The 23,313-nt window shown below is 41.0% G+C and overlaps 1 protein-coding gene across 8 annotated transcripts in view; it reads right to left on the bottom strand.

The window, feature by feature from the left end:
• Nucleotides 1–23,313, bottom strand: part of si:cabz01090165.1 (uncharacterized protein LOC100333421 homolog) — a 378,602-nt gene that overhangs the window by 21,246 nt on the left and 334,043 nt on the right. For all 8 annotated transcript variants that reach the window (XM_040039679.1, XM_040039676.1, XM_040039677.1 and 5 more), the window contains 2 exons: nucleotides 22,411–22,623; nucleotides 21,678–21,988 (listed from right to left, as the gene is read on the bottom strand). In XM_040039679.1, coding sequence (XP_039895613.1) covers nucleotides 21,678–21,988; nucleotides 22,411–22,623 — 524 coding nt within the window. The remainder of the gene's footprint in view (nucleotides 1–21,677; nucleotides 21,989–22,410; nucleotides 22,624–23,313) is intronic.

The raw sequence follows: 23,313 nt of genomic DNA, 5'->3' as shown, positions 1-23,313 counted from the left end.
TTCTTAGTACAACAACACCCTGAACTAAAAATATATGAGCACACTGTTTATTAATTTTGTGACATTTTAAGTGCTGATGCTACTCTGCTGTATGTGGTGGACTGTTGTAATTTATTATTATCTTGTTGTTCCAAAAAAAAAAAAAGGAAAACGATCACATTCCCCCTATATCAGCTTCTCTTCCGTGGCTCTTTGTTAAATCCAGAATTTGATTTAAAATCCTTCTCCTTGCACACAAAGTCTTGAATAATAAGGCCCCATTATATCTGAAAGACCTCATAGTACCATATTATCCCAATCGAGCACTTCACTCTGAGATTGCTGGCTTACTTGTGTTTCTGGAGTTTCTGAAAGTAGGATGTGAGGCAGAGATTTCAGCTATCTAAGCCCCCTCCCTCTCCAGCTCTGAGTTTGGATTCAGGACACACACACACCCTCTTTAGTTTTCAAAGGAGATTTAACATGACCATTTCCTGATAAAGCTTATAGTTAGCACTGGATCAGGTGACCCTAAAGTAGGTCAGAAATGCTGCTGTAGGCTCAGGCTGCTGGAGGATCCTATGATGCACTGAGCGTTTCATCTCCTCTCACCTCTTTTCACTCATATATCACTGATGTATGTCATTAAATTTCTTCTTCTCTCTCCCATAGTCTGTCCTTCCTCCCCATGCTCTCCTTTGCTCTGTTCCTCATGAACACACTGGTTGTTCCATATACTCTTAACGATACCCCCTGGTCAGGTGTGTCAGCTCTATATGTTTCCTGCTTTTGGAAAGCTCAACACTGAAATAAGCACAGCGATGACATCGCAGATCTTTGCTGTCTAATCAACACTTGTTGGTTCTCAGAAACACGTCATTGATACGGATCGCAGCTTTTCTGGGTGTAATGATTTCTGTTCCCGATTTGCTGAAGAGAATAAGAAGTAGAAGTCTAACACAATGTTCATGGTTTCCAATAATACAAAAAGCAAAAACTGAGGTAGAAAATTGAAGTAGAGTGAATATACACACAGAAGAAAGACAGACAGCGCACAAGAGGAGAGGGATGTTGCTTTTTCAATTGTCAACCTGAAAATCAAAGGGTATAAAGGAGAACGAGATTAAAGACAAAGGAGAGGTGAGGAAGACGGTGGGGAAGAGAGGAGAGAAGACGATAGGAAACAAACAGAGAGGAAGACACTGAACAGAAGTCATGAGAGAGGAGACAACAGAGAGAAGGAGAAAGGGCTGAGGGAGTGAAATTGAAGAAATGTCACAATGGAGGATGCAGAGACCCAACACAAAGAAAAGAATATATAGAAAAAAGATACTTTCATGTAGAAATATGAACAGAAGAAGGTCTAGAAATGATAATAAACAACTTTACAGTCTTCAGTCAAATTTAAGGGTTAATTGTTCATTTATAACTTACTTAAAATTAGACAAGAAACAGCTGAAAAGCACACAGGAGTATAGTGACATTTATTCAAAGGTACTCCATTTTGAAGGTTAATTGAAAAGTAAACATTACATTCAGAGGGATATATTTGGTGTTGCTATCAAAAGAGGATCAATAATTTCCAGGATTAGTGATGTTTCTCCAACAAAATCTTTTCTAAAGAAAAGACACTTTTTTAGTAATACTGGACGACTGTTTCGTGAGTGAAGCAGCTGCTGAACTACAAACAGCAGAGCTAGCTGTGGAAATACTAATGCCAGCTGAAATGACTCAAACACTAAAGTTTTTTGGACACAGGTTCGGTTCAAATATTCAGAGATTAGACTTTTACAAGGAGGTGACTCCTGAAAATGGCAGCCAATACAAAACTGCCTAAAACAACATTCTTTTTAATGACCAGCAGGGGGCGATAGCATTGGTTAAAAAAGTGAAAGTGAAACTGTAGAAACAATACAGAAAAATAACCAGAAAAACGAGGGTGTCATTGCAGTCAAATAAGGAGATGCAGCAGTGTATGTTTTATATCTTAACATTACTAGCCTATGATTGTGGACCATAAATCATAGGCTTTTTTCTCAAGGTACAAACAATAGGGCGGAGACTATTTAAATCAAGTGTGCAAACTTGTTTCACTCGTCTAATTGTACTAATGTTTGCAACACACAGTTTACTGCTCATTGAGTTTAAATTTAACACTAAAAACAGTGCATTGATTTGGTGGCAACTCCTGACACTGACTTTGGATCGTGTCCTGAAAACGATCAGATCCTGGATGGACATCAGGTTCAGGAATTCTTAATTGTGCTGTTTGCTTCTATTCCAATCAGCGCTTTAATGTTAACAAACCTGCTTTTTTTTTCTTAATAAAGTTTTTTTCTTTGTTTTTTAACAGTGACTCAATGTTTCATTTCAGCACCATGGACAGCGCACAGAGTTTTCACAGTGACCTCAGCTAACGCGAATGTTTTTAGTGGTGAACTTACACAGATTCAACTGCATGACTTTGACAACACACATACACACACACACGCACACACACACACACGCACACACACACACACACACACACACACACACACACACACACACACACACACACACGTGACTCCATGAAATCTGTGGTGGTACTGTTATCACCACTAGCTGCAGAGTATAGAAATAAACTTTTGTCAGTCAATAATTTCCGCTTTGTTTTATCCCTCAAATGAATTCAATTCCTCTTAATACAGGAAGGCTAAAGAATAAAATCTTAAAATACTGTTGCAGGGTTTAGAGTCGTGCATCGGCGCCTGTCAATTACTGAAGCCTGTTTCCATTATAATAACTCTGTCTGCCAGACTGCCACCTTGGACCTACATTTAACATACACACATACGACTGTGACTTAGAGAAAACTTAAAGATGAATATCATCTTTTAGTCTATGACCCTCCTATAAATTGCGGGGCTCTTGGCAAATCAGACATGTTATATTAAAATGAACTGTTTGCACTTGTGTTTAGAAAACAGCACAACTTTTGTAAATCTAAACACACCTATCTGTGCTATTTGGAGATTGTGCTCACACACTAGTTTGTTGTGTTACTTGACTGTTTTTTCCATAGCATCCAAACCAGTGAGAAAAACCAGTCTGTTGTGATTCCCAGGGTCAAATAATGCTACGCCTCTCACCGACACGCTCAGTGTGTCCTTTGGCATTAGCGCTGTGACACACCAGAGGCTATGGTCTGTCATTCCCATCTTGTCACATATGAACACTTAGGACCTCTTGGCAACACTTTCAATGCACAGGAAAAGCTGTTGTGTGAGTACAAATCACAGTCAGTTCCTGAATGTAACCAAATAGTTTGGGCTTCTAAATCTAACCAAACAACAAGTTAAAAGGAAACAAAAAAGTGAAACAAAGCATTTCCCTTTTTTGAATTATGAATTTATTTGCTCGTCACAGGAGAACCATTATCTTTCAGCGCACACTGCATCCGTGGGAGACCTTGTGAGTATCTCTGCAACACCAGCAGCATCTGTCAGAATTGCAGAATCAGACGCGCTGAGATGAGAACAACTTTTAAAAACACTTTTAACAGCAGTGACAGCTGCAGCTTCGATGTCCACAGCGTAACATGAAGAGAAAAAATACTTTTCAAAAACCAACTACGGACAAGAAATTGCAGCAGTGTTTTCATAGAGTGATACAAAAGTCTGTAAAGGAGAAGCAGTAAAGAATTTCAAAATGTTTGCCACCCTAAGGCGATGGCCTGTTCTGATATCAATATGAGTACATTTAGTGATGAAGGAAAAAAATAAAGTTTTCCTGCTGCAGAGAGACTGTGAGATATTATTGGTGGAACGGAGACTGAATAGAGAAACATACGAGCTGTAAATAGGCCACTCTCTGAAACACTCAGATTACTGCAAACACTAGACTTTAAGATTTGCACACGCACGCACACACGCACGCACGCACACACACACACACACACACACACACACACACACACACACACACACACACACACACACACACACACAAGAATGCAGACAGACTTAAGGACAAGGATACAGAAAGAGGTGTGTTATAATTATAGATGGTGAAATGAACCAAAAACACTCGGTGCAGTGTCACAGCTTTTAAGACTTTCATTATTCTTTGTTCCATAAAACCTGACCCGCTCTTGATAAGCATCAGCAAATAATCCAGCAGCATTCACCCATTTTCATCAAACAACCTCAGATAAAACCACTTTGTAGAATTAATGGTTCCCAGTTGCAGAGAACACTGTGGCTCCTGTCCTTTCTTTGCATCACCTCATCAATTAGGGACAGGTTTGAGGCCCTATTTACCGCAGAGGGGACGTCATCATTGGTGCTTTGGCTAATCCACTATGGCCTGAGGTAATCACTGGAATATTGTGTTACCTAAAGGATGCATTTATCAAATCTGTTTATTTAGACATTATTCTTATGTGTGATTAGAAATAAGATAAATGATTAATCCCTGACTCAATGCTATGAACTACATCTCTGTAAGATTAGTATTTTAAGATTAGTATGTCTATGACTGCACATAATGATGATTATATGCAGTAACCAACTGTACAAAAACAACAAATGTTATTAAATTCCACCACTTTGTCCAAAATCAACCAGCTTCCTGTCCTCTATAGGGATCATGAGCTGTAGAATTCCTCACTATAAAAACAATATCCAGCTTTATCGTTTTAGAGAGCAGAGCTAAAGTGAAAGTAAAACTTTCAAAGGGTTCATGCAGCTTTGACGTTTTGGACTTGCACAGCCAGCTGTAGCAGTAATAATTATGATTATGGCCAAGAAAACAGAATGAAAGAGCCAAAGCTTGTGTTTTCATTTGTGCCAGTAGCTGTGCTCAGTCCTCTGTCGCCCCCGCAAGTGTGTGTGCTCGCCTGTAAATGCCTTTGCCTGTGTGTTCCTGCGGGTCTGCCTGTGTGGCGTATATATTATTCAGGTGTCAGGTGGCGCAGGGCAGTTCCTATTTATCAACACTGGAGCAGAGGTGACGAGACAAGGAGTGGAATTATAAAGTCTGTCCCGACCCTGTGGGCATTGTGAGTATACTTTTGTGTCCGAATGTGCCTGCGTGTGTGTTTCAGAGAAAAGATACAAAGGAAATGATACAGTATGTGGCCATTTGTGTGTGTGTGTTCAAGAGAGGCAGCTGGTCTATTATAGACGTCTGGTCTATAAGTGCTGCGGCGTTCTGGGTCAGACTCGTGGTTAAATGAGCGCCTGAGGTGCTCTCTCAGAAAGAATAAATGTGCAGCTACTATTAGCGCCTGTGGCCGGGTTTTTGTGAGGTGAAGTCAAGGTTTGACCCGGAGCTTCAATAGAGCCAGAATGAAATTTAGACAGCAATGGTGTCAAGGTTGGCAGTTCCATTCCCAGTGTGGCTCAGAGGAATGAGGAGGCCAAGCCTGCAGCTGAAAAAAGTTGAACAAATGAGAAAGAAATGAAGCTTTCTTAATAACCTCCATCCATGAGATAATGCACATGTCATTCTGGGAAAACGTTCTTTTTCGTAATTTGTATTTCATGTTAATGAATGAATAATTCATAGTTTATTTTTCTGAACCTCTCTACTATAAGCAGGTTCCAATAACCTTTCAGTCTCCACACATCAGCTAATTTAAAAAAAAAAGAAGCAAAAAACAACCAAACAAAAAACTTTCTGTTTAAAAAAATGTGTTAAGCAATATTTCATGAATTCCCACAGGACAGATAAGACCAATGACCAGCAGACTTTTTGCAGCACTGGAAACCTTCTCTTGATGAGCATTGATGAACATTATCGAACATTTTGCAACTCAAGAACTTCCTTATAGACAGTGAGCAGAGCATCTCTGTGGACGCTCCGCCCTGTGCTACGGCTGCGATGTTCAATAACCAGCCACTGACAGCATTCATAGTATCATTGTTTGCCAGCAAGAAGATAAATCACAACCCAAAGACCTCAACTGCAAACAATTCAGTGAGGCTGATGTCGATGGTTTGCTCCCATAAGCACACCAACAATGGATGTTAAATTATTAATGGAGTACCGTCGATTGTACTGAGTCTGCACAATAAAAAATGTGTACTCTGCATGCCTTTAACTTTTTCCTCATCTTTCCTGTATTTCTGCTTTTGTTCTGTCCCTTGTTTGCATTCTTCAGGAGACTGTGTGATGGTTGTAGTTTTCCCACTCGTGTTTGCAACTCTTTACCTTACAACACGAAGCAGCTTGACTGTCGTTAACTGTTGGTGTGAACTGGCTCGGTATGAATAAAAAGCTTGTAATTTAAAAGACTGTATTAACTTCCCTTTTGTCATATACAAAGAATTTTTCTCTCTTTGAGTTTCAGGCTCACTGCAGCCAATAAAACAGCTGGTTTTACATTTCTTTACCTTCTCTGTGCTATTCATCTTTGAAACACTCCCTCCCTTACTCAGATTCTTTGCTGTATAATGTCTCTGGGTCTCGAGGAGCTTCGTATAACTTGAGAAAATATCCATGACGATGTCGTGGTGATGTCATGTCAGGGTTTAATGACCAAACATAAACCTATTGAAGTGGGTGAGGACATTTGAAAGATGAGAACATGATCTTCATCAGGCACAGAGATAGATGTAGTCAAGTTGCATTAGAGGAAATGGAGCCTTTTTGGAGTCTGACTCATACACAGTAAATTTGAAATATTTCTACTTGCTTCTAAAGCTCTCATTATTTTTTAATCTCCTTTTATAAGACTCTTAAACATCCTCTGGTGTTATGAGTAAAGTACTGATTTAGTGTGCGGAGAGGTGTGCACCGCTGTAAATTAATGAAACATAAACGGCATCGTTTGTGCTCTCTGTGGATATCTAAAGATAAATATGTGCTGTGACTCACAGCAGGTCATATTATTTGTCAGATTATTTCATTGAAATGCTCACCACAGCTGTAATTTTAAGACTGAGCAGTACTCAGCTGGGAGCATAATAAAATCACCGTCTTTACAGTTGTTGTAAAGAGGGAAACTATCCAAAGAGGATGAAACTGTACTTTGTACTAAACTATAAATGAGTGTTGAGGGTTTCAGTTGACTCACTTTCTGAGACACCCTCAAGTGGACACAAAAGGAACTGCAGCTTTTCACAACAACCCCTTTCCTTCAATGAGGCAGCATCGTCGATGCTTTTGTAATTGTTTGTGTTTACTTCTGTGTTACTAGTGTGGACATCATGAGCTTGTTTTCTCATTTAAATTCTGTTCTTGTGATTCTCGGAAACAATCGTGAGTTTGAGTGAGCTGAACAACACCATATTTTGAAAGCCCACAGTTCCAGTCCTGTGACAACATGCACACAGCGTGCTCGTGACTTGATCATTCAGACATAAAGCTGCAGAAAAGGCTTAATTTTAAGAAATATAAATTCAGTTTATAGTGGTTTCTTTTTTTGAACAATGAAAGCAAACAATAAAGGACTCGACTTGTTTAGGATACACACAGAAACTTTGTGTCCTTGTATAAATAAAACTTCCCACTGCATTTAAATGTCTGCGGAGGTATTAAGAACTCAAATAAAATGAATCGCTGCATTTGGAGCTTACAGCCACTCAAGGTTATTCTTTATACTCAAGCTTTGCATTTTATTTTACCCTTCCCTCAGGCAGAGAACAAGTTAGGATCCCACAAAATGAAACCGAGAAAAGATCCCAGATAATAGCAGATTAAATATGTTCTCGTGGATACATGTATCATTTAGGGTTTTGAATAATGTAATGGTAATAATGATATGAATAATGTTGAATACACGATTTAGAGAAGTGCTGCCTCTGTTTCTGTTCGTGGTAGCTTTGTGAATAATGCAGTGGCCGCAAACCAAATGAAATGGAGCTCCTCTGGATTTTTTATGAGATGTGACACTAAATCCAGCCCATCTCGAGGGTTACATTTCATATCAACCGCTCCGTGTTCACTTTCTATATGTATGAAATAGCTAAAAGCCTCTGCCCACTTTATGCTCCAATCTTAAATGGTGAGAATATGAACCTTTGTTTTTTTTACTTTTGCAGGAAGGTTTGTTTCCTGAATCGAGGTCAAGACTTTGCATCCATCCATCGATGCACAACAGGCATGATGAATGATTTATTTCCTAAGATGTTTAACAATATACACTCATATACATAATAGTTTAAAAATATACAGCAGTATATAATTCTGCACTTCATACTGGAAAAGGAATCTAAAAATATACCATATTCAAACGATTTTGGCAAACATGCCCAAAGTTAGTTTGGAAACATTTGGAAACAATTTCTTTTGTACATACTTATGCAACATCCTTGATTTAATTTACATCTGTAGAAGAACAACATAACAATATTATCCACCCCTTACAAAGGACAAGTGATTATGTTGTACATTTAATATCTTACTTTAAAATATCATGCAGTATAACCACAGATAAACTGGCTGTATGTGTTCTTTTGGAAGAAAGTGAAGTTTGCTAACAGATGTATAATGAGCATGTCCTTGCAAAAGGATGAAAGTATAAATGCTTTTTAAGGTCTTTTAATTAAGGTCCTTTTCAAAGGCCTACTTTGAAAAACTAATTTTGAAAAATCTAATTTTCAAAGTAGGCCTGAGTTCATAGATACGATGCACCAAAACAGGCAGGCATCCCAAAATAAACGTGCGGTGGCCCAAAAGGAGAGGCTGCGGAAAATAGTATTACTCTGTTTTGCTGAAATTCCTCAGAGTCTGGAATCCAAACAAACATCCACACATCTCGTGAAATGTCCGGCACTTTATCGCCACATAAACCGCAGAAGCGTGAGGGGAACATGCCAAAAACGGCTTCCTGGGCACAGGTGTAAAAATACAAAAGCCTACAGGGTGTGCGAGCTGGCCAACAAGCCAAGTGTGTAATTGATAGCAGTGAGTCAGAGCTACACAATTAGCACTGCACCTGAGGGAACCACCTGGCAGGCTGTCAGCGATCTGAGCCGATGGAAGAAGACAAGGGCTCTGCAACGATCCCATAATCCATTAACACCGGGCTTTATGGGAATCAATCGATGATCAAATACTGTACAATTTCATGTGTCTGTTATACAAGTCCCAAAATCAAAGTTTACACCTGACATAAGTTAAATCTCTATTTTCAAATGATTTCAGTTTTTGAAAACTTGATTCCACTATAGCTATAAAATACATACAGCTAATTCCCTTCAAAGCTCAAACAAGGTCAAGATCTCGCTGTATGTCCTCACTTTCATTTCCTTTCATTCTCTGAATATCAATAAGGGACAAAAACGAGCACAGGAGACAAAAAAGACAGATGAGAGCCAACGAGTAGGAGAAGAAATGAGGGAGACAAGAAGAATGAGCGTGAGGAGCTTCTTTGTAGAGATGAAGGGAAGGAAACCTTTTAGACCATGACTTATTCACAAGCCAGTACACAAAAATGTGTGTTTGACATCACACAGACGAATGGATGATGATCAGACCTAACAAGCTAAGTGTAAAAAAACTGACCGGTACACAAAAAAGTTTGTGATCTGATTTTGAAAAATTTATTCATGCTACTTAAAAAAAAGGCTGAATACAAGTTGCTTGATCTGGATGGATGCAAAACGAGTCAAGAGACTGACGGAGAACCACAGAGACGAGCGGCAGGAACGACAGTGGGCATCATTAGTGGAAAAAGGTCAAAGTGGGCTCAGGATGGGTTTGTGTAAGAACATGGAGACGTGTGCAGGAGGGACGGCTGCGTTTGGTGAAGGCAGGTGAACGAGGTCAGGAGATAATGGGTAAAGATACAAGATGTGCGTTAAATGTGTGTAGGGGACGACAGATGAAAGTACAGAAGAAAAGTATACCCAGCTCGAACAAGAAGCAGACTCAAAGGTTGAAGATCTGACAGACCGCAAAATAAATGTCCACAAAACAAACCAGGCAGCAAAGGAGCAGGCAAAGGCCAAGAAACAGTACAGAATACAAAACCCATGTAATTTATGAGCCTTACAAGCAGCAGGCAAAAGCAGTGGTCAGAAAACATGAAAAATACTTAAAACATAATGAAATGTTTGTCTGGGAAGCAGAAAGTGTGTGGAACATGGTCATGGCTTCACAGCATTATTTGTATAAGGGGCTGTAACTGGCTGAAAACGAGTGTCACAGAAATCTGGTGGGGAAACTGATATGGATGCAAGACAAGCTGAAGATATGACATATAGATGGAGGTCACTATTTACAGTCCAAGCTGCTCATTGGTCATCAGGCTGAAAGAGATGGGGATGTAAAACCGTATGCAGCAGCAGGTCTCTGTTAGCGGTAGTGCTCGAGGTATGGAAACAGCTTTTTAGCCCCAAATTCATGCAAGCCAACAGCTTCATTTTATCAGATGTGCAATGATTAACTGCCAGATGCTTATCCAATTCAGGGTCACAGGGGGGTGGAGCAGACAACCAGTCACACCTGTGGGCATTTTAGAACGACCAGTTAAGCCAGCACACAAACTGCATGTCTTTGGATTGTGGGAGGAAGCTGGAGTTCCTGGAGAGAACCCACACACACAGGGGAAGAACATGAAAACTCCACACAGAAAGGAACTGGCCAGATGGTGGACTGGAACCCAGGACCTTCTTGCTGCAAGGTGCCAGACTCCATGCTTGATAGATGCTGATAAAGACCCTGCTTTTAGTGTTTGCTAGTAACGTGGGAACTTTGCACAACTTCCTCTGAAGTCCAACACATCATCCATTGTGCCACAGAGCCATGTGTCATCAATAAACCAGATATATCATTTCATATGAAGTTGAATCAGTTGGTTTATATGGTTACATGTGTGCCAGTTATATACATGGCATATGTTTTCTTTATGTGCTTCAAGGGATTAAAGAACTGGAAAATGTTGATTCATATCACAGGAGCTAAACGTTTTACATGTTTTAGATGTTTTAGAGTGTATTAAACAAAAAATGTAAAATTTGAAGTTCATGTTGAAGTGCAGATCAGGCTGACAGGAAGTCAGTGTTCATTTCGTGGTTAGTTCTTAGCTCGAAACAAGCTCTGGCATGTTGGCGAGGCTAGATGAAAAGCAAACTGCACTGAAAATCTGTTTAATACAAACATCTTTCTCAAAGATTATTACTTTCTATTCATACTCTGTCATAAGATATTTCAGCTCCCTCCAGCCCATCTCAGATACATAAATGACTGAAATTATGCTTTCTAAATTTCTAGCATTGAGGATGATACATTTGTCGCTCTGCTGTCTGTGGCAGTGACACTGCAAGCTCAGCTCTGAGTGTGAGCATGAGAGAAAACCTTTCTGATGTGATCTCAGCCTAAAAGCCCCCGCTGTCATCTTCTATACCAGATGATTTCTAACTGGAGACCCGGTGGGACAAAGTGACATTTGGCTGATGGAGGGAGGACAGAGGGAGGAAAAAGAATAGATGTGGAAGGGCAGGAGGGAAGTATGCAGAGGTGATATGACGGAAAGAGGGAGGAGAGAGAGAGAAAGAAGATGACATTACAGTGACTTTGTAAAGGTCTGTGCACTGAAAATGGGAGAAGGCAGAAAAACGAGAAAAGGGAGTGAGTTGTAAAAGAGGAAAGCTAATGCCTCGTCATCTCAGCAGAATATGATCAGCTGTCGTTTCCTCAAACCTTGCTCCCTTCCTTCCTCACTTCTATCTACATATCTCAAAGAAACATCTTCTCATTCACGGCACTGCAGCAATCTGTGCCTCTCCTATCGCCCCCTCCATCCAGCTTTCTAATTTTCTATTCTACCTCTCTCTCTCTTCTTTAATCTCTCCTTTGAGAGCCAGGCAGGATGGTAATTAGAAAGCTAGCACACACACAAATTCAAATTCGCGCACCCACATATAGTTTTTCATGCAGACACACAAACACACACTGGTGAAATAGCCCAGAAAGCGAAAAAAAAAGGAGCGGAAGAGAATATTAAAGGAGGAAGAATCAATAGATTCATTTCCTGGTGCTGACTGAGGTTGATCTCTCCCTGGACCCATAATCCTTCGAGTGCACGAGTGTTTGAGTTTGTGTGTGCATGTGTGAGAAAGAGAGAGGGACAGTAAGTGAACGAGGTGAAGGAGAAAGCTGGTCAGGTTATTCCTGCCCCGGGGCAGAGCTGAAAAGGAGGGGGGAGTACTGTAAAAATACAACTTCCTCTCCCCTCCTCCTCCCTTGCCTTGCCCACTGTCAAATTTAGATCTGTGGGACGTACTGAAAAACTACGTGGAGATGAAAAATAAATGAGATAAAACAGGTCAGAATAGGAGGAGACAGAGAGCAGGAAGCCAGCATAGTTAACACACGGATTTGATCGTGCCCCGAAAGCAGCTTTCCACTCTGTCTAGGGTTGGGTGATATGTAAAAATTTTCCAACCAGCAATCGTCAGTCCAACAATCACCGATTGGGCAACATATTTGCGCATGCGCAGACTTTTTGATGGGTGGGGCAATGTAATCATACAACACAGAAGAAGTCCAAACATAGTCTCAACCCATCTGGAGCGCAGAATGCACAGAATTTGGACAAACTGCTGAAATGCGTTGACAGAGACATCTCAGGGATTGTTGTCTCCAGATGGGTTAATTGTTAATCGTGTTAGTCAATCATGACGGCGAGTTAACGCTGACAGCACTGAAAAAATATAAAGTCACCAATTTGGGATTTCTTTGGCTTTAAACCAGGCGAAAGAGGTAAACCTAAGGATGTCACCAAAGTGGTGTGCCGCTGGTGCAGACGTATAGTGCGAGTCTATCTAGTCTAGTCTATCATCAATAGTTGATATATTCGTCCATCTGTAATCCAGCTTTCCTCTTCCCTTCCATCCTTCACTCTCCCACTTTGGCTGCATTGCTTCTTAAACCTTCTTAGTTTTCTTAAAATTCACAATCAAAGCAAATTCTCGACAATTTTGTTTTCAGACGAACAAAAAGAGGTCATTTGAGCGGACTGCCTAAGGAGCCAGAATGGGACACCTCCACGTAAGTGCTATTTGAACAGGACTAGCATTTGGGACCTCTTGCTATTAGTCAAACATGCTGTGGTCATCACTGATCAGAATCTTGTGCAAATCTGTCATGCCCACAATTCATAAAAGCAACACTTCCACCACTGATTAACATAGTTTGTCCAAATCACAGACATCAATCTCAAATCTCCGATCCAAATCAAAGGCTTCTTTTGATTATAAACACCAGACTGTATATAACAGAGGGAAGCGCCCACAGTGGTCTCATCCATTGCATCTCAGCTCTGCCTTTAAAGCTATCAAGGTCACATTTTGGCTGGCACTTAACTGCTTACATGGCAGCCAATCAGAAGTGACCACATTTTGACAGGAGGATGGAGTGATTATCGATAGATAATATTTTCACACCCAAGGATTCCCCTTTGCGGTCGCTCGTGGAGACTCATGAGCAAGGACACAACCTGAAGGAAAGAGAGATCTGGAAGAAGGACGAGATTGTAAAGCTGCTATGTTGGATTTTAAACCACTTCAAAGTCACATTAAATCTCAATTGTAAATTGAGATTATACATATATAAATTCATTCTTACTCTTCCTATATTTATTGTTGTTCTTTTGCACTGAATGGAACTGGAGTCTCGTCGTCTCGTCTCTTTATATACTGTACTCGTCCCGACCTGTGGGATCAGCAAGGCGCAGATCATCATATCCTCACACTGCCTGTAAATACACAGAAGCCTGAACGAATGTTTGAACTTTTAGCTTCCAACCATAGATGTCAGTAATTCTGAGCAAAAGAGATTATCCTGCGGACAAAACACAGACCCACGAGAAGGTTACTAAAATACACAGAGGTCCAGTTTGTTACTAGCCCTGAGTAAACAGGTCTCTAGTCTAGGCCTCACTGAATATTCCCAGTATATTCCCTCAGTATTGCACTAAATTTGTTGCAAGAGGATTCCTCTGCTCCATGATGATGATCAGAGAAACATCTCATTTCAGTTTTGCCCTCTTTGTAATAATAATAATGGATTGCATTTATATGGTGCTTTTTGAGACCCTCAAAGCGCTTTACAATTCCACTATTCATTCACTCTCACATTCACACACTGGTGGAGGCAGCTACAGTTGTAGCCACAGCTGACAGAAGCGAGGCTGCCATATCACGCCATCGGGCCCTCTGGCCATCACCAGTAGGCGGTAGGTGAAGTGTCTTGCCCAAGGACACAACGACCAAGACAAACAGAGCTGTGGATCGAACCGGCAACCTTTCGGTTACCAGGTGAGATTCTCAACCCCTTGAACCACGGTCGTACTGTTATAGTCATATAGTTATATAGTTTTATGCAGAATTATATTACTGTGGATAAACTTTGTAATATTTAGTCTTGATCGCTCTTTTTTGTGCATCTTTTCCTTCTTCTTTTATTGCAGTGTGGGCTGAAGTCAGTCCCTCATGTTACTACTATGCTGCTGTAGCTCAGAGTTAAACTGGTTTACCAAAGAAGACGAGGGCCTGTGTTCCACAGAGAGCTGCTCGATGTAAGAAAAAACAAATCTGGTGAACTTTTTAACATCCTTTTAAAAGCGTAGAAATAAAAAATTGGAAAAGCTGAGGGGTGCAGCACCATTTTTGTAATGCATAATTTGTTCGGGTGAACTGTGCTCCCTGTGGCATGGGCAGCAATGATAACTGCAATGATGGTCACTGAATTTTACTGAACTTCTACATTTTTCATTGGCCCATTTGTCATGCCATTATGATAGGGCAGCAGAAGCCTAAAGGGAACAGCTGGCGGCTTTGGAAGTGTAGATCAGTGGCTGGGAAAATCAATGACTAACCCCTCCTTTCTTCCACCATCGCTCGACAACTTCCACGATGAACTCCAGAGCTGCTGCTCCACAACTGGCTGACTGGAGTTAATGCTGTTCAGCAATTTTGGGCAGTTCCCAAATGTGAATATGAAGCAGGCCAGTGAACGACAGCAGGCATGCTCCCACTGACTTTCCTTAGAAAGATAAAGGTTAGAAAAAGGCTACGCACAATTAGGATAAGCCCTCTGTGGGAAGGCTGACTGCATAGAGACTTTGCGAGTGTGAGGGCAGCTTTTAATGAGTGCTCAGAAAAGGTAGGTAGAGGTGTCCTTGAATCAAATTTGACAGAAAATGGGGAAAAAAGTAGAATGTAACTGGAGGCAGGGAGATGAAACTCGGCAGTGCAGGTAGTCTTATTGAAGGTGTACGGAAATCAATACTTTTGCTGATGCTGCAGTTCTTATTTGCGGTCCATAAACTGAAGAAAATCTCTTGTGTTAGCTGAGGACCTGTCATAATTGTGGCCATGATGCCCGTGCATTCCTGCCAGGCTGCTCTGCCTCTGTCAGTTCAGTCTGCAGAGGAGGAGCAAAGTTCACTGTAGTCGTTCTGAGACACTTTTAGGCTTTTTTATGAAACTCACAGTGGTAGAAATGAGACACGTTATTCAGGCAGCCAATCTTGAGCCATACTTTTTCAAATATACTGTGAAGCTATGAGGTGATGAAGAATCTCACTTTTCAAGATAAAAGGATCAACAACGACAGCGTGATATGATTTGTTAGTGTGTGGTTACTGAGGCTTACATATCTATAGGACAGATTATAAAAGAAAATAAAAGGTTTCAGGAGGAGGTCTGGGTCATGTTACACATTGTAAGACACAACTAGTTATAAGAGAGAACTGGTTAAGGTTAAGGGTGAGATGGGCCCAAGTTAAGGGGAAGTTCACTCACATTACTTCCTTTAATTCAAAACAGTTCACAGCAATATGAATTTTAAGCAGATAAATGGAGCTAACTGCTAATTCTGCAAAACTCTGTACTATTTTCTTCACTTGTCCTGTGTGAGGCTCAACTCTTTAGCACGTGCTATCATAAAAGGTTTCGGTTTTGCGTCCTGTCTGCTCGTGCATCCTGCTCGTCACATCATTCATTCCCTTCAGACTACTGAGCAGATCTATTTAACATAGCTTTCTATGTTGGAATCCAAAAGGAAAGACTCATTTATTTATTTCTAACCTGTTGAACTACCTAACCACAGTTTTCTGCATCACAGCAACAGCAGATTTGTTTTCTGTTGAATCAGAGAGCTACTGTCGGGGTGAGGGATAAGGGAGGGTTCCATGCTTGTTGGCAGGTTTGGTCAAGAAGCCACTTTGGTAGGATGATGTGGTGGTTTTCTAACTTAAAAGTATTGTGTTTAAAGCCACTAATCATTGATGAACAATGAAAATTATGTGTCTAAATTAACACACATGGCATGCATACACAGTAGCTTGCACAACTTGCATTTTGGTAATAGATTCAGCATTTTTATTGCTGCTTTAGTTGTGCATTCATAGTTTGCTCTTATTTTTACATTAAATCTATAACTGACTCATTGGTGTTCAGCCAATAAGAGGTCGTGAGTGACAGCAATTACAACAACAGATCTGAAGTGCTGCAGAGCAGAGTAAGTGCTGCTGTAGGAGATGATGAACAGCGGCTGAAGCTGCTCTGACTGGCGGTGTCTGTAAAGACTGAAGCCAGACTGCAGAGGCAGGCCAGAAAGGGCAGAGTGGGCGTCATAAGTCTCTCCTATTACACTGCACAGAGTGGAGAGGCCAATAACTCTGCTGGAGAGCTCCAGTTGAGTTATAAAATGTTTTGCACATAAAGTCAAAAGTATAAGTACTGCCACTGTAGCTGGAATTGGTGCTTATACTTCTGTCATGGACTCTAAAACAGATCAGAAAGGGAACACTGACTTCATATTTCATTGTAACAATAATCAGAGTATTTCATTGTGGCTGTGCATATATCTGTCATATTAGGGGTGTAAATGAAACAGAAAGAAAACCATCCCATGATGCACCTGTATGGAGATTTGTGCACCTAAACCCAATGAAACAACTCGATGAAGTAAAAAAACACTTAAGTGAAACAGGAAACACATTTACAGTCTGCCTGCTTATTTCTGCTTCAAAACAACATTATATGTGAACTTTATCTGGTTATATATTGGAGCAAAGCACATTCGTGATTCATATTCATCATGGAGTATGTGTAAATTTAGATTCATTACCTTCACATTATAGCATTATTAGGCATGTTATCTGTAATGTTACATTGTAACGTTCATAACCTTTTCAGATATAATGTATCAAAACACTTGATTTGGTGATAGTAAATGATTATTTGGCTGCTTTAAAAACTCTTAGTGTTAAAACTGAACAGAGAAAGTTCTTCACTTCTTTACACCCTCTTGCGTGTAAATCTGCTGCCGGCTCCACTCAACAACTGTAGGCTCTGAATGCCGAGCTCAAGAGAAAAACAACAGTTGGCCTAAAAGCAGGAGAGCAATTTTCTTTTACTTCCCTGCTAAGATTTTCCCCAACGAGCCAGAGAATCAAATTGTTGACCTTTAAAACACAAGAAGGCTGCATCTCTGTGCCTTCAGGCTGCCACAGCAGAGGGAACGTTAAGAGCGGAGAGGGCCCAGCTGTACCTGCTATAAATACTAGAAACTCAGAAAATACACAGGAAACAAATACCACCTGTCTACAGCGCACTGCTACAGACAACTCCATCAAAAATGGTGCTAATGAACTAATTGACTCTTATGATTCTTTGCTTTTGTGTAGCTAACAGTGAAGTCATGCTGAACAGCCCCTTCTTTCTTCCCTTTTTCGTTCATCAGACTCTTCTACTTCCAGCTGCTCCCTTAAGGGTTACCACTGCATATCATTTGCCTCCATCTCACCCCATCTCTAGCATCCTCCTCTATTAAATCAGCCCCCTGCATGCCCTTTTCCAGTTCTTGCATACATCTTCTTTGTGGTCTTCCTATTTTACTCCTACCTGTTAGCTCCATATTTAGCCTTCCTTGTCTAATACATCCTGGTTGACCGCAAGTATTAAAACTTATCACAACCTCTAGAGCTTGTAGCTGCTCCCGGATGTAACCCCACTGCCACCTTAAGCCCATCTGTCACTCCTACCTCACCATTGTCTCGCTGTCCTCATACATGTACACATAATTCACACAATTGTGACCTCTCCAACATCGTGTTAAGCAATCTGGTGAAAGAGTTTACTGCCCTCCTTCCTACATATACCTTCACAGGTATGTCATCTGTACCAACCACCTGTCCACTCTTCCTCCTTCTTAGTTCTCTGCTCTTTCCTGCAGCCATCCTCTGCTCTTCTGTTTTCTTCATCCATCAGCTTCTTTCCAGCTTGATCTGTCTGTCTAGACAATTTGTTAGAAGTCCTTTTCTCCTTTCTTATATATATTTGTTTTTTGCATGATTTTAAACTAAGAATGAAAGCAGCAGCCCAACTATAAAAATTCATCTGAGCTTTATTAAATATAAATCATTCGATATGTAGTTAATTGTGCCTAAAGTCTGTGTAAATATTTTTGCTTTCATATGACACATTTTGCAAATATTTCTTTAAAAGAAAAAAAAAATAGAAACAAAATTTGAATCCTCAAAGCAGAATTTCACGACCTAGTGGATGATGTTGCACAGATGGTGTGCATTTCTGCAGTCTATATTTATGACATACACTGTTATGTTCAACTGATAAATTCCACTCATGGATATATTAATAACAATGGTTATTGTGAATTTAAGACTAAATAAAAGTTTAATAAATAAAGTTTAATGCATAACACAATCCACGATGGTTCTCTGACTATATTGTTTTTGTAACTCGATACATTTACAATCACAATAGCAACAAGAGGTTACTCACAAAGATATTAAATTAATTAATTAGAGTCAAAGAAATAACAGATTACAATGTTTTGAGTCATTATTATATACTGCAGTCCTCTTGTGGGTGGAGATAAAAAGAAATCAATCTGTTTGAGTGGGCTGTGGCATCTCGTTTAGCCTGCTGACATCAACCTGCCTGGCTTTAGCGCTCAGCTGTGAGCACAATGCTGTCCTGGTCATGGGGAAAATGATCACATCACCCCCACAGTTCAATCTGAAATTATGCGTTTGGATGCTAAAAGTGCTCCCTCCATTTGTAGGCTTGAAAATTGTCACATTCATGTCATTGGTGTCTGGTTAAAATGAGAATTAAGGCTGCGGCCACATTTCAAACTGTCATCTGTCACCCCTGGAAATGTTTCATAATGACCCTCAATTATGTATTCTGGATGATGTTGCTAGGTGACCACACTGGCTAAGTGGCTAATGGGATCAGCCGGTGGTCACTCAGAATTGTGGGCTTTAAGCCGGCCAACACTCAAAAGCCGAAAACTCCCTAAGAAAACCACATCTGGTGATTAAGATTCCATCATCGAGGATGGGCTGCTTATTTGCCTTTTTCCACAAAGTGTTACAAAAAATGCATTACATAGATTCATTCATTACCATTTCACTATTCATGTCTAGTTTACATTACTAAAATATAACTATTGTAGCACTGACTCTTTCACAAAGACATTTTTCGTTATACAAAAATAGTAAAAAATGTTTGATAGCCTACATTTTTTCCACGTTGGGGTTTGCAGCTCTGCTGGTTGCTGCAGCTTTCTGATTTCCCAGCAGGATGAGTCTGACTTCATCTTATCTTCCATTATCACTTCCCCCCCTTTGTCTACACCTGTCTGATGACTGAATCACGCTGAGGAGCCACACTTCTCCATAAAGACCCTTGCGTGAATGTCTTTATTAGCAGTTGTTTGCCCTACGCTGGGTTTTTTTTCTGTCTACATTTGAATCCTCCAGGAAATGGATTAAGGACCAAATTAATACCACTTATTGTGACGATGTCATTACACCCTCCAGCTGAAATGTTAGCTAAAGTGCTGATCTGATATCTGCTGCCTGAATCCAAATCAGTTTCTCAGTTTACTCCCTCTTTGTTTCTCAGTGAGCCGCTCACTTCCCTGAACAGCCTCCAACATGGCGGAGAACATGCTTATAACTGCCCACTCAGGGATGATGTGTGTTTTGAGCAGTCAGACAGAAGAGAAATCGCTCTCACTTTCTGCCCTTACTTGTGGCTTGTAGCACAAACACAAACAGCAGAATGAAGCGGTGAGAGTGCACATAAACACAATTACTTAGCAAACTCACCACTCTGTCAACTTACACATCAAAACATGAACAAAACAACATGTCATACACTCTCTTAGAAGAAATTTTAGCTACTACCACACAGAGACCGCCATATGCAGCACTTCACACATGACTTCTAGCTACACAACAGCTGAACCGCATCATACTTGCAATCTCATGCCTCATGCCTACAGTGTTACCTTGGCACCCTGGGAGTCCAGAAGCAACCACCTTTCTGCTGAATGAGTGCAATGAGAAAAATTGCTGGATACACGGTATGCAAGCAGTATGGTGACAGGAGGTATCACCCTGGAGTAAAATTTATAAAGTGGATATTGGTGCTGTCAAAAAAAGCAGATGGACTCACAGAAAAGCAAATGAAAATCAATGGTTATGACAATTTGCATATTTGTGATCAAGAAACTGCCCACCCTCCAACTCCAGGTTGACAAAATCCCAGTTGCTTCATTTTTCTTTTGCTTTCTACTTTCACCTCTGAGGTGAGAAAGCAGGTCTTCCACTGCTCTGATCTTAAAGCGTGTGGCCTTGTGTGACCTGGCCACTCTAAGATCTCTTGACGTTGTACTCTCCAAACAGACACCATGAAAGTCTCCTAACTAAAGTTGCAAGACCCTGCAGAAGAGACCCTGGTTAGCTTAGTACACACCACTAACAAGGTGAAAAGGTTTAAGTTTAAGTTGTTCCTTCATCAAGAGCAACAGAACAAGTTTGCACAGTGCCATGAGACCCATGCATGTCTTTGGAACCAGGCCTCTGGAAGGATAGCATCAAAAAAACTAGAACCCTTCAGCAAGAACTAGAACCCTGAATGAGCACATCAGCCTGACAGACAGACATAATCCCTAATATAACAAACTATATTCAAGGAACATATGCTGGTAAATCTGTGCAAATGTTGTTGTTTGATTGTAGGAATGGTGCCAATTTGCTTTGTGTAAAAGATTAACAAAACAACTGAACTGAAGTCACAAGGTTTCCATGACGTCCACTGTGACCAACCTGTAGTCCAAAAGGAGCTGATGATGTAGGGGCAGCAGACACAAAGACTCCACTGGGGTTTCTACACTGGACTGTTTTATTTCCTAGTTCAAGGTATTTCAGTGCAAGGCAGTAATAAACACAGTAACACCTACTCACCCATCCATCCACCCATCCATCCATCCACCCATCCATCCATCCACCCACCCACCCATCCATCCATCCATCCATCCACCCACCCATCCATCCACCCATCCACCCATCCATCCACCCATCCATCCATCCATCCATCCATCCATCCACCCACCCATCCATCCACCCACCCACCCATCCATCCATCCACCCATCCATCCACCCATCCATCCATCCACCCATCCATCCATCCATCCACCCATCCATCCATCCACCCATCCATCCATCCATCCATCCATCCATCCATCCATCCACCCACCCACCCATCCATCCATCCATCCATCCATCCATCCATCCACCCATCCATCCATCCACCCACCCACCCATCCATCCATCCATCCATCCATCCATCCACCCATCCACCCACCCATCCACCCATCCATCCACCCATCCATCCATCCATCCATCCATCCATCCATCCATCCATCCGCTATCTTTTTCTTACCTGTATATGAGTATATCATCTGTGGAACTGTTGTACTGGATCTGGTACATGCGCACTCCTGGTATGTGGTTCTGTGGAGGCCATCTAATGGTGGCAGAGCTGGACGTGAGATCCGACACGCTGACCCTGTGCTGGTCAGAGCGGGCCTGGCCTCCGCTGATATTGGATTTGATGGACGTAGGGATGTCTGAAGGCCCCGGGTCAGGGTCCAGCTTGGGGTCAAAGTGTGGAGAAGGGTTCACGACTAACTCGACAGGAGCAGTGGCCTCCCCGGCAGCATTGGACGCTATACAGGTGAACTTTCCAGAATCCTAGAAATCATTTAAAAAGATAAGAAAAAAGCCAACATTTATCCAAATTATCAACCCCATAAATCCAAATTATAATGAATATTATTTTTATAGTTATTTTGTTTTCATATAGTAATGTACGTTTTCTTCAATAAATGAATAAATAGGTTGTTTTAGTAAAAGCTGTTTGATATATATGTCTACCAAAATGCACATCATACAAATTTAAATTTACAAACCACGATTTGTTTGTTTTTTAACAGGCTTGAACAAAAATAGCTTGTTTAGTGACAATCTTGTATCAAACCAATTTTAAATGAGTTACTATTCTGCAAAATGAAGGCACCAGAGCCAGTTACACTTACTGATGCAGCATTAATCTAGCACATTTATAATAAACCTTTGCATATCTATATTCCTTGAAAATGAAAGTGCTTCTCTACCTTGACGGAGGCCTTGAGAATGTCAAGGGAACCATTCTCGTAGCAGATTGTTCTCGATGTGTTTCCAATCAACTTCCCATCTGGACTGACCCAGTGTGTTGACGGCTCAGGGTCACCGATGGACTTGCATCGCAGGCTGACTTCCTGACCCTCCATTACAAACATCTTGGAGGTGTGGCGCGTTATCATTGGTGGCTCACAAACAAACTCCTCCTGTGAGGGGAGACATGAACTCTCATTTATCCAGAAATGTAATTGTTAGATAGATACAGCTAAATCGGTAAACAACAGATGGAACAGGTGAAATGTATCCAGAGGGATTAAAGTGCATCTTTTCATGAAAAACAATAATTTTTTTCTGCTTCTGCTAACACCAGCAGTGCATTCTTCCAACAGCAGAGTTGCAGAAGGAGTTTGGTTGTTTGCACATTAAGATTAAGAGATCTCAGAGTTTCTCAGCCCTTGCATTATTTAAAACCCACCCACTGGCACCTAAGCCTGTGTAAAGCCAACCAAAACCCTGGTGGAGTATTACTGCGAGGCCAAGGAGGGGCAGCCGAGGCTTATCGGGGCTTACTCATCATTCCTACTACTCAGCAAGTCTCCGAACCTTTTTCAGGGTCTTTTTTTACCAGCAGAGATGATTGCTGACCTGATGGCCACTGGGCTGGAGCGTCAAATAAACCACTAGGGCCTTTCAGTCCTGTATTACATTTTGACCCTCAATTGCTTCTGTGAATCTCAGGGTAAAAGACTGTGATTGAATTGGGTTGTTTCCCAGCGTGAGCATGTGAAAGTGTGAAAGTAGGAGAATGTGAAGTCAGGGCCTTGAATGAAAACTAGTATGAATACTCGTTCACTTGCCTTACAGAAGTGGATAAACAAAATATCCTGTTTGTCCCA

The sequence above is a fragment of the Simochromis diagramma genome, unplaced genomic scaffold (genome assembly GCF_900408965.1).
Source record: "Simochromis diagramma unplaced genomic scaffold, fSimDia1.1 OVJJ01000031.1, whole genome shotgun sequence".
NCBI lineage: Eukaryota > Metazoa > Chordata > Actinopteri > Cichliformes > Cichlidae > Simochromis > Simochromis diagramma.
The sequence above is the reverse complement of the archived record's forward strand: the minus strand, read 5'-3'. Positions and strand labels throughout refer to the sequence as shown.